The sequence below is a fragment of the Dendrobates tinctorius genome, unplaced genomic scaffold, assembly GCF_039654945.1.
Source record: "Dendrobates tinctorius isolate UK_male_01 unplaced genomic scaffold, ASM3965494v1 ptg000035l, whole genome shotgun sequence".
NCBI lineage: Eukaryota > Metazoa > Chordata > Amphibia > Anura > Dendrobatidae > Dendrobates > Dendrobates tinctorius.
This window is the reverse complement of record NW_027361703.1, coordinates 2,163,970-2,179,687: the sequence shown is the minus strand read 5'-3', so window position 1 is coordinate 2,179,687 and position 15,718 is coordinate 2,163,970. Positions and strand designations below refer to the sequence as shown.

General features: G+C 42.9%; 1 protein-coding gene across 4 annotated transcripts in view; it reads left to right on the top strand.

The window, feature by feature from the left end:
- VEZT (vezatin, adherens junctions transmembrane protein) overlaps positions 1 to 15,718 on the top strand; it is an 86,905-nt gene that overhangs the window by 60,371 nt on the left and 10,816 nt on the right. For 3 of the 4 annotated variants that reach the window (XM_073573211.1, XM_073573213.1, XM_073573214.1), the window contains exons 4-8: positions 2,523 to 2,698; positions 4,012 to 4,293; positions 7,235 to 7,384; positions 9,219 to 9,366; positions 12,251 to 12,582. In XM_073573211.1, the coding sequence (XP_073429312.1) occupies positions 2,523 to 2,698; positions 4,012 to 4,293; positions 7,235 to 7,384; positions 9,219 to 9,366; positions 12,251 to 12,582 (1,088 nt within the window). The remainder of the gene's footprint in view (positions 1 to 2,522; positions 2,699 to 4,011; positions 4,294 to 7,234; positions 7,385 to 9,218; positions 9,367 to 12,250; positions 12,583 to 15,718) is intronic. The other variant, XM_073573212.1, reaches the window with a different exon arrangement.

Here is a 15,718-nt window from a genome sequence, read left to right as displayed (position 1 = left end):
ACTATGCCCAGAGTGTACCGATAGTTTAATTTCCTTGTGAAGGCAGCCTATGTTAGCAGTTTATAGCATTTACTCAAATTTATACCTAAACTAGCTGAAGAGCCCGGCGATGCCTGGGCATAGTAACCAACTGTGGTTAGTTATAACAAATTCTAATGATTATATTGCACATAAAAACCGTGCATCTAATCCTATCCTGTGTGATACTGACTGCTGAGCCGTGTATCTAATACTATTCTGTGTGATACTGTCTTCTGAGCTGCGTATCTAATCCTATCCTGTGTGATACTGTCTGCTGAGCTGCATATCTAATCCTATCCTGTGTGATATTGTCTGCTGAGCCGTGTATCTATTCCTATCCTGTGTGATACTGTCTGCTGAGCTGTGTATCTAATCCTATCCTGTGTGATACTGACTGCTGAGCCGTGTGTCTAATACTATTCTGTGTGATACTGACTGCTGAGCTGTGTATCTAATCCTATCCTGTGTGATACTGACTGCTGAGCTGTGTATCTAATCCTATCCTGTGTGATACTGACTGCTGAGCCATGTATCTAATACTATTCTGTGTGATACTGTGTGCTGAGCTGCATATCTAATCCTATCCTGTGTGATACTGACTGCTGAGCTGTGTATCTAATCCTATCCTGTGTGATACTGTCTGCTGAGCCGTGTATCTATTCCTATCCTGTGTGATACTGACTGCTGAGCCGTGTATCTAATCCTATCCTGTGTGATACTGGGCTCCCCCTGCAGTCTGTGTCAGAGTGTGGTCTGTGTTGGCACGGTAATAAATTGTGTTATTTCCAGCTTTACAGAAGGACAATAACACCATAGAAATGATAAGAATAATAGGCCTCAGTTACCACAACTGTCTACAAAGAAAACTGTTGCTGATAGCAACCAATCACAGCTCATTTTTCATCTTTTAAACAGCTCTGGGACAGCGTGGCGAGTTTTGAGTGGCGACTTTTGTGTTTCGACTTTTATGTGGTGAGGTTGGTGTATGTGTGGTGAAATGTGTGCTGAGGGTGGTATATGTGTTGAAGAACGTGGTAGTGTGTGGCGCATTTTGTGTGTGTGTTCATATCCCCGTGTGGTGAGTATCCCATGTCAGGGCCCCACCTTAGCAACTGTACGGTATATACTCCTTGGCGCCATCGCTCTCATTTTTTAAGTCCCCCTTGTTCACATCTGGCAGCTGTCAATTTGCCTCCAACACTTTTCCTTTCACTTTTGCCCCATTGTGTAGATAGGGGCAAAATTGTTTGGTGAATTGGAACACGCGGGATTAAAATTTCGCCTCACAACATAGCCTTTGACGCTCTCGGGGTCTAGATGTGTGACTATGCAAAATTTTGTGGCTGTAGCTACGACGGTGCAGATGCCAATACATACACTTTTGCCCCATTATGTAGATAGAGGTAAAATTGTTTGGTGAATTGGAACGCGCGGGGTTAAAATTTCGCCTCACAATATAGCCTATGACGCTCTCGGGGTCCAGATGTGTGACTGTGCCAAATTTTGTGGCTGTAGCTGCGACGGTGCGGATTCCAATCCCGGACATAGATACATACATACATACATACATACATACATACATACATACATACATACACACCCACATAGAGCTTTATATATTAGATGTTTATTTCCTTGAGCATATGAGGGTAATGATATAGGTGCCGTGTTTGTTCTTTAGTCTTTGCATTCATTCTGGTATTAGATACCATTGTGTTTTTTAGCTTTACTAGTTGATGCCTCCAATGTTGCGCAGAATTGGAGTTGGCAGAGCGTGATCTGGATAGAAACACTCTGATGAACGCCACAGAAATTGAGTTAGTTAAAAAAAGCCTAATGGTTTTAGTGTCACTGCCTTGAGGGCACAGCCCGGCATTGTCTTAGGATGGCCAGTGAAGATGGCATTGAATGATTGTCCGAATGGCTGGAATTTTAAGTTTATGAATCAATGATCAACATACCTCCGGTTGCAAATGTATAATTCCATATGCTACATTCCTATAAAAGAAGAAGGCACAAAGCCGAAACGCGCGTAGGGGTTGTGCCACCGCAGGTCTGAGGTAAATGTGTTACTAATTCCTTGTCCTTAGGCTCCCTCCTCTCTCCCATTATTGATTTCTTGTCCTATTAGATTTACTTTCATGATTTATTTGGACTATTATGTGAATGTCTATGGTTTACTGAGGGGTCTTTTGTTTATATTTGTGCCTTGGACTTGTGGTTCCACTCTTGTTTTTTTCATTGCCTGTTTAACCTTTCCTTTTTGCTCTGCATTTCTGTATTTTTTAATATTTTGTTCAATAAACATCATTTTATTCACCTTTTTGGTTCTTTATTTCCATTTTTATATATGTTCTCATGCTCTTTTGCACTGGACCTTTTTTATGATCTCATTCTTTTGGTCATTTAAATTTATGTTAATTTTGTTACAGTGTTTTTGTTATCTTTTTATGCTCTAAGATGCATATAAAAGGGTTAACCATCATCTTTCTCCCTTTTAGGACATTGGGTTCCGACTTGATAGCCTGCGGGCGATCCTGCTGCAGGAAGTCCTGATACAGGAGGATGTGGAGCTGATAGAGTTGCTTGACCCTGGAATCCTGTCTGCTGGCCAGACGCAAAATCAGCAGAAGCGGCATCTTCCATCCCTGGGCTCCCTAGCAACCCCTAATATTTGGTACAGTCCAGCAAGTCCTTTTAGTGAATTCAAACCCAGTGTCTTTCCATTGCCATGTTCCTGCAGTTACATAATGAGAAGGAGGGCTATTTGATTCGTTATTGTGGCTCGGCCAATATATTGTCTGGATCATTTCCCAGGGTCTTTTTTTTTATCTTTATCCTTCAGTTATTTAATGGGAATCTTTGACTGTTCAGAGGATGAAAATCTGTCCTAGCCATGTGATGACAACACCATGCAGGACTCGTTACAGTTCAGTTGTCAGATCTGTCTCCTCCCATGTGACACATATTCTAGTTGCGTGACTCTGACCGATATGTATCCACTGGAAATTCAACAATAAACGTTCCTTTACAATGACTGCAAGCCGAGATCTGGGGAAAACTGAAACTGTAACAACCCTTTACTTCCGGACGGTGAAATGCATGTTACAGTCCTGTACATTACAGAATGAACTGTGGTCCTAGTCCAGCTTGTAAGGGCTATTCTCATCATTTTATATGGGTAACATCGCAAAGTCCTTGTAAAAGCAATCAACTTTGCAATTTACTTGTTGCTAAAAGTCCTCTCCGTTCTCAAGAATGGAGGGATTTTTATTTTTACTGTTTACTGTTGGTTGAACGCTGCAGTCTACCAGCAGTGAATAAACATGTACAAGTGCTTACAAGCACTTTAACATAGAGCTTGTAGGCGCTGCTCTGAAGTTCCCGAACTGCTGGAGCATACTGTTGGCTCCCAATACTGGCCAGCTTCAGTGCATCTGTGCTGCAGAGGTGACGTAGCATTAGCTTGCAGTGTCAGCGAGCGCACAGTTCTGGCCAGCTGCACAGCGATGCCATTGATCCAAACTGTCAATCAACCTGGAGCCAAATCCACCCAGCAATATGGTAGGAAGGGAGCGTTACGCGCATGAACAGCAATCATGAGAACAACTTTTTAAAGTGCCTCTTTATCTTGTCCAGTTCTCTGCATAGAGATTCTCAGCCGAGCAGCCAATCCTTTCTGTATCTAGTGGCAGCTCTGCAGTGCATGGAGGGTCACTATGCAGATAACTGACAGAAAATATGTGACCAGTAGCATGGATCTGGTATATAATTAAGGGCAATGTGACTAAATTGCAATACCATACCTCACCTGTGAACAGTTTAAGGTGCGGTTTATGGAAGAAAGAAGCCATCTTTTTCTCATCCTGTGCAGTCCCTGACGTTAGAGCTATATACACACTACAATGTCATGCCGTGCGAGTGCGCTGTACATGGACACGTGGTGTGGACACCTGAATGTGACGGGTTGTTTTCCTTACATTTTTTTAGGGAGCTGTCTGTAGTGTGTGCGTTTCTTAGTGCCATGGCTGCACTGAGATCTTGGCACTTTCCGTCCTTGTTCATCTGGGGGTCCAGCCTTCTTTTCTTTGCCATCTTTGCCATCCAGCGTGTTCTGAGAACATGGGGCGCTGCCCGGCTGCAGGTCAAACTGAGAAAATACTGTGACCAATTGGAAATGACTGTAGCAGATAGCCGAGCCTTCACCAACCTGGTGAGAAAATCTCTGCGTCTGATCCAAGAGACGGAAGTTATCTCTCGAGGATTTACCCTGTAAGTGTTTTCTGTTCATTGCTTAGTTGTTCAATGTGCCATCTGTAGTATTGTGCAAATGTTTTGCAGTAGGACGTACAATGTAAAAGAATCAGTATTGACTTTATATGAAGTTGTCACCTGACCGTCACATAGGAAACCTTTCAGTAATGAATTTGGGGTGGAAATCTAAATTGCTAAACATTAGGTACACAGTTTCTATGTCTAAATAAGAATATTGTGCTGAGAGTTGACTCCTTTTTCCCATCTCCAAAGTTTGTCAGAGTAAATGTCATTAGCATTTATTAATGGGATCCTTGGTAGATAACTCAGGGGTTAAGGTGGCATATAATATATTTTAGAAATTACTGTTATTTATCTTGCATAGAGCCATTAATTCCACCCCGCTTTATCGACCTCATCATCACTGTCCCCATCGGGGCTCACTATCTAGATTCCCTATCAGTATGTCTTTGTAGTTTGGGAAGGAACCCGAGCACCCACACGCAAATAGGTCATTTTCTGACCACACATTCCTTGTAAAACTGGCTATATATTTTGAAAATGTAAAATTCTGCAGATATCTTTGTAATGTAAACTACCTACATTATTTTTTGTGTGTTCACAGATTTTGGGTGGCTTATTAAGGTCACACACTTTTTGCCCTTTCAGACTGTGTTCACACAATGTGTTCCTGATGCGTTTCTTTTTGCACACGTTTCCGAAATAGTAAAAATGCAGCATTTTTTATGTAATTTAGGAACTTTGCCTAATAATATACACATAAAAAAGGTTCTAGTCAGCACTCCGGGTGGATGGCGCTCTTCAGTGGTAGGTATGATGGCTATCCAGGCAATACTTAGCTGAGGTGAAGAAAATGTGATTGCTCTCAGTGTGCTATCAGCGTCCACCACACTTCACCCAACTGGCCGTGATCAAGGTCCGCGAAGACGGAAATGTTGGTTCTCTTGTGAAGTGTGGGCCCCTTGAAAACTGACATGCTGAAGATCAAGAACAGTTTCTTAACTGCAACTAAGGAGTGCCGAGGTCTTCTGCCTCGTGTGACTACGGTTTCAAGGAGTTATTCTATTAGGGCACCCCCTTTTCATATGCACTTCGCATAGGAGAGTGCCCTTTAACTTTTAAAGAGAACATCGCATGGATGGAGGACTGTCATTGTCCTAGTACAAGAATATACTATAAATGACTTTGAAGCCACTTGCAATCTAGCCTGGCAATGTATGGGGGCATTCGGTGAGGCCATCCTACTTACTGATTGTATGCAGTCTGGCATCAAAAGATTATTAAAGGGAATCTGTAAGCAGGCTTGTCCTATGTCATGTAAGAGCAGCCTGCTGTAGGGTTTGCGACCCTGATTCCAGCTATGCATCCCTTACTGGGTTGTATGTTGCTGTTTTAATGAATCCCTGTTATATCAGTAGGAGATTATCACTACAGGACCAGGTGTCTCGTGCCTCCTAGTCAAGGTGTTTTGTGTAGCCCCACCTCCAACCCCGATTAGCAGCTTCCTGGCAATGGAACGGTGTGGGTTTAGTATTCTGAGCACACTTAGCTCTGCAACAGAGATCTTCCTGATTGTATCAAAATAATAGGATGCAGACCAGCAAAGTGACACATTGCTGGAATCATGGACTTAGCCCCTACAACAACTCGCCTCACACAGCAGCAATATTCCGGCAATGTCGGCTCTGCTGGGGTCTGCATGACATTGTTATACCATATGAGCCCTGCAGCCAGTCAGTGGCCACTATTGAGCTGCTGTGCTCTTTTTTATAAATGTCACCCAAAAGTCAGGGCTCCCGTGTCATAAAAATGTCGCTCAATGATCCGCGCCGACACCACTGGATTGGCATCGGTGCAGTAGGGGAGGCGATGGTAATTTTATTACAGGTGGTGGACAACCCCTTTAATAAATTTGCCTTTTTTTCTCTGCTTTATTAACATCCATTGTAATTTCTGATCTGAATGTCTCCGTTATCTGAATGCTGCAATTCCAAATGATTTTACCAGTAGTTTCCTCGTTGCTATGTTCATCATTTGCCATTAGTTTTATTGCTTGTCTAATGCGATTTTGAACATGAGTGTCCTCTACACACAGAGCCGTCAGTGGCTGATACCAGTGGTTGAGGACTCTCCATTCTAAATACTTTTCTATCTACTGTCTAACACGGTGCAACAATATATATCTTTCCTCTACACATTGTGTACCCTTGTTAGACAATTACTTCATACAAGTGGATGGAAAAGGAGTTAACTGTACATTACTTCTATCACATGTACTGCACGCTTATCTATTGTGAAGAATAGTTAAAGAGTTATTTCCATCTCCATGATTCTATCCCAATATGTAGTAGGTGTAGTAGTAATAATATTAGCAAATACCTCAAATTAGAAATATAGTATAGTTTTTCTGATTCACTATGTCTCTTATCTCATGTGCAGGCATTGCCGGACTTTAGGTATCTATGGTTACGACCACTAGCAGATAGCTAACTGTCACTCTTTCAGTGGTCGTAACCATGGATACCTAAGGTCCTGCAATGCGTGCACCTAAGGAAAGAGACATAGCTAATCAGAAGAACTATACTTAATTTCTAATAGGAGGTATTTGCTAATATTATTATTACACCTACTACATATTGGGATAGGATCTTGGAGATGGGAGTACCCCATTAATGTTCTTTTATAATTCTCCTAAAAAAATAATCACATTTTAGTTGCAGTAATGATGCTGAGACGCCTGATGGTAGTGTTACTAAAACGCTTATATATTGTATTCTTAAATCTTATTATTCTTTTAATTCTGAACTAAGTTGCGGTCATGAGTCGCATTGCATTCCTTATGTGTAAAGTTCTCCAGTTGTCTGTGTTGAACGTGTCTTGTATGTGGCGTTTGTGGTTTGGGACATCTGTACAGATGTATCACATTTTACTTTTCAAGTTTGCTTGACAGGGTCAGTGCCGCTTGCCCATACGATAAGGCCGGACAACAAGCCAGCCAGCAACTCCTCGGGTTGCGCAAAGCTGTCTACAAGACCGTCAGAACTAACTTTCGAGTCTCGCGGCTAGCGACGTTGTACATGCTGAAAAGATATCCTTTTCTTAGGTGCTAGAGCGTCTCAGAAAGAGGAATGTGTGGAAATATGTTACTACACTTCGCGAAAACCACGTGTGATAATTATGGGGTACCTCTGTTGGCCTGAATCTGGATTTGCTTTTCTTATTTTATTCCTGCACCACCTCATTCCATTTTCCCTGTATATAAATGTAGTCTTTTTATCCAAGTGGGTGTGGTCATCAGCTCTTCTGTATGGGAGGCTTCATGAGGGCCACACCCACTTGGTAACAAAACTAGATTTATAAACAGAAAAGAGGGGGCTGTATCTTAAAAGCAGAGAGGCGCACGAAGAAAAGAAATCCAAATCCTGGTTCAGGAGGACAGTGGAATTTACAAGTACAAAATATAGATATACTGTAAATTTTTGGCAGGTGTCATTTTTCCTAAAACTAAATAACTGCAGTTGAGTTTTGTCTGGAAAGAGTCGTCCATGTGTACAGTAACATATTAATCGCCTGCACGTGTTACATGGAGTCAGTTCTTGCTCCATCAGTGTTCTTATTTCTGGACTCTAGGGTGATATATATTCACGGAGTGTATTCTTCATGGGAGAAGCTGCGCAGCTGCCAGGTGCTTTGCCGTGTAGCTGTATTCCAACTCTTTCCCATCCCGTAGAGTACAATATCCTATAATTGCAAATATATGTGGGACCAGATGCTGTGTATGAATGGCTGGGATGAGATCATGTCCCGGAAACTAACCCATGGCATGGGGCTTCACAAGCACACTGCTGTATCACTGCAAGGACCGGGTCACACCACCGTCCTTCTCTCATCTGAGAATATCGGACCAATTAAGGTAATTACACTCTGGACAGAGTTTGATCAGAGTGTGATCTGATTTTCTGAAAAGTGAAGAAAAAAAAGTTTCTTCACCTTTTTCTATATTGTCTGTCTGTTAAAATCGGACTGCACTCAGATGTAATCTGAGTGTGGTCCAATTTTTTCCACGAATCCATAGAGTTGACTGGGCGAGTGCTCGTGCATGCTGTGATATTTTTTTTTGTGTATGCATAGGCCTATAGAATAACATGGGGAAGAGTGCTATCCAGCAAGCCGATGAATAGCACTCATCCAATTTCCGTGGTCCTTTGCACAAGTCCTTAGATGTTTGAGGAATTAATACTAGAGGGCACTGTATTTAGATGGTATTTGGGGACCTGAAAAATATATAGTTAATTGTAACCCTCTTTACTGCTAACATCGCACAGAGTGCACATAGCTCACTATTCTGCAGCCAGTCCTCACAATTTCGGGGAAGGTTCTTCTTTACATGAACTCCTAAGATAATGAAGCCAAGGTTACGAATAACAGAATATTATAGGTAGACGGCTGACCCAGCTTAGGGGAAGGAATTTTTTTCCCTATGGAGAAAATTGGCTTCTACTCTGTGGGTTTTTTGCCTTCCCCAGGATCATCAATGCAGAACAGCTGCACTAAAACTAGGCTGAACTAGATGGACATAATGTCTTCCTTCAGTCTTCAAAACTATGTTACTATACAGATCGACCTTACATGTAACGCATCAAAAGCTCACAAACTACATGACCAGCCTTGCTCCAATGGTGTGGCAGTTTTAGGATGCTGTAATCCGAGATTAAACTTCTAGAGGTATAATGCCTGACTTTCTGGTGGCAACTGGTCACCTCCAGACATTGACCCTGTGGCACCCATCACTGATGGAGAGCTTTATGGTCTCAGACTTCTCCTCTGACTATGGGGAGGTTCAGTCTTGGTGATAGGCATATTTTATCCCTGTATTAACCTTGTTAATAACTTGTTTTAGTTTTTCTTAACTCTGTTCAAACTTATCCCTTAAACTCTGAGATAGACAATGTGACTAACTACATCTGCGTTGTTCCCTTGAAAGACCTGGGTCTGGGATTAAGTGAAGAGCAGGTTTCTGAGGAGGAAGCCCATAATCTAACAGATGGTTTTAGCCTCCCTGCCTTGAAGGTGAGCATTATTATGTACTTACTGTGCTTTTCTACAGTGCCTAAGTGTTGGGGTTTTTTTTTGTAAGTTTCCTTGAAGTAAGACTCTTATGCATTACCAGAGTTGCTAGTATAAAATGTTTGATCATTGAAAATTGTGTTTCATCTTCCACAATTTTTGAATTTCATGTAACTGAAGTTTGGTATACCTGGAATCGGCTTTCTTTCTGATATCCTTTGTGTTTTATTTAAGACCTCTATATTTACCTGCAGGTATAGAGGTAGTCCGTTTTTAAATATTGTTTAAATCCTGCCTAACTGGTTTACTGGAGCAGCGGCAACAGGAGAAAAAAAAGAAGTTATATTCTCCCTGCAGCTGCTCGCTTCTAGTCATTGGGGAGGTGCAGAGAAAGGTTACAGACATCACTCACTACACACGGAGTGCAGCTGTAGTCACAATAATTCTTTGTTTTTTTGTCTTGATTCAATATTTTTAATGGACCTGAAACCTTTTATAAGGCTGGGTTCACACTTGCGAGTGCAACGCGAGAAACTTGCGCGAGTCTCTCGCCCCAATACCCGGCACTGCCGCCGGCAGTTTGGACCGGAGCGTTCAGCTGCATAGAAAGACATGCAGCCGTACAGTCCGGTCCCGAGTGCCAGTGACAGTGCCGGGTATTGAGGCGAGAGACTCGTGCAAGTTTCTCGTGTTGCACTCGCAAGTGTGACCCCGGCCTAAAGCCCCCGCCACACATAGCGATTCCGCTAGCGAGATCGCTGCTGAGTCACAATTTTTGTGACGCAACAGCGATCTCACCAGCGAGATCGCTGTGTGTGACACTGACCAGCGACCGGCCCCCCTGCCGGGTATCGCTGATCGTCCTGGAATGGCCAGGACATTTTTTTGATCGCTGGTCTCCCGCTGGCCAGCACGCATCGCTGCGTGTGACAGGCGGGAGACCAGCTATCAGCGCGCCGGTAACTAGGGTAAACGCAGGGTTTTAAGTACCGCGTGTCACTTAGAAATCTGATGTGTACCTTAGTTACCAGCACGCTGATGCAGGGAGCTGGTAACCAAGGTACACATCTGGTTTCTAAGTGACGCGCGCTACTTAGAAACCCGATGTGTACCTTAGTTACCAGCTCCCTGCATCAGTGCGCTGGTAACTAACGTACACAGTGACGCCGCGCGCTCGGCGTCGCTGGTGCTGATCACTCGTGAAGCTGTCTGTTTGACAGCTCACAAGCGATCCTGACAAGTTGATATCGTTGTCAGGATCGCTGGTGAGTCGTTATGTGTGACGGGGCCCTAAGTCACCCGCCTTGCACTTTGATTGACCACGTCCACTGCACAAACACTCGCCACACGCATATTCTGCAGAGCAGGCTGTCAGTCAAAGAGCAGAAATGGTTACAACACAGTCACTGTATAGTGGGAGTTGCGTTTAACAGCTCCCTGCACCACTCAATGACTAGAAGTGAGTGGCGAATCTAACTCCTTTTCTCCCTCTGGCCGCTGCTTCAGTAAGCAGACTATACTTGAGTTAAACTGAACTCGTCAAGTTTCCCATTCCCTCCAAACCAGCAGCATTCACATATATTTTACTAAAGTCCCTGCCTCTCCAGCCCTGTATAATGTTATCCACCTAAATCCATGTTTTTTAAAAAAAAAAAAAATATTTATAGCCCCCCCCCCCACTTTTGTTATCCTAATTAGGCCTTTTGACTAGTCGATGGGAGGTTAGTTTTCAGAGACTAATCGGCCCTGTTTGCATGTTATTACGTTCCTCTGGGCGTAAAAACCTGACTTGCAAGAGCCAGCGTGATCGCCAGTTCCCTGCAAATCTCGCCCATACTCGCAGCTCTATTTGGCATTTAGTCATTGCGCCCCTGAAGCTGTGTGTACACTTACCAGGTTCAGAGGCACACTGCACAAGACCGGAAGCGCAGAAGGCGGCTCACCTAGATTTTCTGCGCTTCCAGTCATACGCAGTGCCCCTCTGAAGCCGTTACGTTTACACCTGGCTTCAGATGCCCAATGCGTATGCTCGAGATTTGCAGGGATCTGGTGATAATGCCGGCTCTTGCAAATCATGTGGGCCTTCATTGGCCTCTCGCCATATTTAAAGAGCTGTGTACCCTGCCCTGACTTGCCCCCCCGAAGAAGCAGGGCAAAACGCACGTCGGGGCAGAGGGACATAACTCCCATCCACTTCCCTTTATCAGCGGTACACGTGCTAGGTATATTTTGCTCCATTATTCCTGTGTTAACCTTGCAATATTCTCACCCTCTTCTACCTTTAAAAACTATGGCATAGCAAGTCTTTACCATCCACTTATATGATGCCCTATGAATTGTTCTACAAATATATAAAACAAGCAACTGTTGAAATGAGCAGTATGAAGGTTCCATGTTACACTAGTCACCTTACTCATACACAAGACACTTGATGCAAACAAACATGCCATTTTGGAACTGCTATTCTTGCACATAGTGCACTATACAGATAATGTGAGTTAGATGTGCTCAGATGCAGTAAATGGTCTATAATAATTTGCAACACCACCTTGTCATTATTTTGTAAAGGACATCTAGGTGTTTTATCATTATTTTTTTACAAAATATATTGGTGTGTTCAATATAAAGTTGCATTGTTCATAGGTATTCAGTATCTGTATCCGCTGCATTACGGTTTAATGACCATATTTACCGTAATATATGGCGTTATTGTCTCCTCATTTCTCAGTACCCTTTTTGAAATATTAATGGATTTAAAATTATCTCTTTTTTATGTTATTTCTAGCACTTTGTGTTATTGGGCCATACCATAGCCCATTCTCAAGTGATCTAAAATGTGGTGTGTACAGAGCCTAAAATGCTTTGCTGGTCCTATCTGTATTGGCAGGTTCTGTTCCAGCTCTGGATAGGGCAGAGTTCAGAGTTCTTTCGACGCCTGGCATTATTGCTTTCTCCCGAGAATGCATGTAACGGTCCACTTGCCGGCACAGAGATGCTTCCACACTACGTCTGGTGTGATGTGTCCCAGGATCTACCTCATACTCAAGCTGCCTGCTTAGCAGAACTGAAGCGCAGCTATGAATTCTACCGTTACTTTGAAACACAGCACCAGTCTGGCTCTGACCGCCCAACGAGGAAGAAGAGAGAGACCGGAGAGCTGAGCAGCCTTCATGGGGCTGTCCGTAGCCTGCAACTCCACCTGAAGGCACTGCTGAATGAGTAAGTCTTTAACTGCGAGCACTTAAAAGGGGATTCCAGTTACAGCAAGCTCTGAATGCTAGATTGGTGGCGGTCCAACTGCTGGGAACCCAAAACAAGACACTTGTGTCCAGCAGTCCTTTATACTGCACATCGCAACCACCACTCTATTCACAGGGTTCATTTGGCAATCATTGGGGATATCACCTTGGCTCATCTAGTAGTTATCACCGATCCTATGGAGAAGTGAATGTTTTTCTTATGGCTTTGTTCTCATGGTCAGTATTTGGTCAGTATTTTATATCAGCATGTGTAAGTCAAAACCAAGAATTGGACAATCAGAGGAAAAGTAGAATAGAAACACGTCACCACTTCTGTACTTATCACCCACTCCTGGTTTTTGGCTTACAAATACTGATGTGAAACACTGACAAATACTGAACGTGTGAACGTGGTTTAGCGGGAATACTCCTTTAATAAAATACCACTATGCTTGATATTGTGTTGAATTTGCCTCCTGGCCGTATACTACAAGTAGAGTCAATTCTGCTGGGTATCTCCAGGGCAGGCTGGACGGCGGGGTACTGCAGGAGTATACAGGCTATATCCCATATTATAACGGATATGTTTTCTATGCGTGAAAAAAATGGATACAACATGTCCGTGCAACACGGATGTGTGAATTCGACCCAGACCACTTTTTGCATGCAAAGCAAACATCATTTTTTTAATTTAAGGTAGAAGTGATGTATTCCGCCATCAGGAACACAGACTTGCAGCCCTGTCAAGACACAGAATACCTTCTTTGAAGTAACCAATTTTGGCTCGGCAAGATTTATATTACGTATAAATGCTTCAATACAGAGATAACGTTCTTCTGTATTAGTGTGTAAAGATTACCATCTACTGTATAATCGTCTAATTCTGTCTGTTTGTAACGGAAATCCCGCGTCGCTGATCAGCGACAGGCGCAGTCTGTCTGCGAATGGGCGCGGAATTCGAACGACGCACGCCACCGCTACCGTCGGGAGATCTGCAGCGCTAGCCACTGATCTCCCGACCGTTGCCGAGGGTCTTAAAGGGAATCTCTCACCCCATTTTTGCCCCATAAGCTGGGGCCACTGCCATCAGGGGCTTATCTACAGCATTTTGGGCTGCTACATACGTTGTATATTAGGACCTATTTGGGCAAGAAGTCCTCCCCGTTTTTTTCTATAATTTTCTAATTGCACTGTGGCGCTTTTTTTTTGTGGAGTGGTTCAGACTATTTTTGAGCTGACTATATATATATATATATATATATATATATATATATATATATATTGGATTTTTTCCACTCCTCTCTCTTTTTTTCTGTCTGCTCTATATGAGTAGTCTTACACACTAGAACACTTTAGGAATATATTTTTAGGGGTGTGACAAACCCAGTCCTTTAATTAGTACTACATATACCACTTGTCGGGAACACCGCACTGCTCTTGCTCATTGAGCCAGTGCACGTGTCCTGAGTACAAAAATGGTGCTCAAAGATACCTGTGGAGCGGGGCAGCAGCGATGAAGATGCGTACTTCAGACTAACAAGACCTGAAGCACATGACTGCTGGGGGTGTGGCCTAAGCTTCACAGAGCTAGGAGCTGAGGAAAACTCCTAGGAAGGTAACTACGGGACAAGTTACCAAGGGGCATAGACAAGGACGTAAACTAGATCAAGCCGGGGTCAAAGCACGAGATAGCAGGATAGTGCCAAAAAGTTATACAGCGTGGATAGTCAGGACGTAGCAATAGATCAGAAAAGCAGAACGGACAATAGCCAGGAGGTCAGAACCGGAGAAGACAATAATGCCAAAACGTGGACAGAGAACAACGTGAGGGGACAGACCGGGTCATACACGGGAATCAAACAAGCAATGCAGTATACACGCACACCAGGGGTCAGACACACAGCCAGAACAACAGTATTGCTGACAGGGAATCCTATTCTGGAGTGAGTATAAATACCCCTCCCAGATCCAAAGGGAGGCCAGCAAAATTAACCCTGAGAAACCAGGACATTAACCATGTCCTAACCATGACACCACTTATTGTACCACTTTTTATTTCCTTTGCAATACCTGAACAATTTTTGTCCATGAATAATTTTAAGTGTATTTATATATATTTTTTATGCAATGATAATAAAATTGTCAATTTTTAGAGCATTCTAAACAGCTTTGTGTACTCTTTTTCTCTGTGGTTTGGTATACTAATTTTGAGTATTGCTGTTGGTTTATATGGCGGTATTATAAACATTTGTTTTTTCTGGTGGTCCGAATGCCTAAGATCACAGTCAGCTTTCTCCAGCCTATTTATTTCTATGCAGCAGTTGGCTGCTCACCTCCTTATTTATCAAGCTTCTGTTATCATTCCTGTATAATCACTGTCCCCTAGTACCCACCATCAGCAGTTTCCAGAGCATTTCTCCTAATCATGGCTCACTTTTCTCAACCATGGAAATACTGTATGTAGTGTAGAATTCAGAACAATGACTGACCATTAAAGTGATATTCTCAATTGTCTCATGAGCAGCTTACAACTTTGCAGTCTTCTTCCATCATAGTTGTTGGCATGCATGCAATCTGCCTTGAGTGACAGTTCTGGTCAGTTTTCTTCTGCTACAGTCATTGTTTTGATACCACATTATACTTGCATATAGAGTTAACAGGGCATTTGGACATGCACCTAGCTCTGGAAAGTGAGAGTGGTGATTAGAAAAAACTGCTCTGGAAACTGAAAAAGTTGGGGGCTGGAGATTTGTGATTATGCATGACTTATAACAGCAGCTCAGTCAGGAGCTCACGGGAAGGGGTAGAAAATTGAGGTGGTAACTGCTGTATAGAAATCAGTGAGCTTTATGGGATCTTAAGAGATAACTACTCAATTTGGAATGTAATGACTGAGCATATTTTGTCAGGTTTTTGTGTTTGATCTCTTTGGAAACAAGTTGTACACTATGTAAGATAAAATCTGTCACACAAGCAGAATGACAACAGATAGAAAAAGCAAGTCAATTGCAAACATGCTTATTTTCATGCTGCCTAAAGAGTACCGTTTAATGTGTCACCATAGCAGGAGATGCTTCTGACCAGAACTGTCACTCAGTGTGGTCTATCCCCCAGCA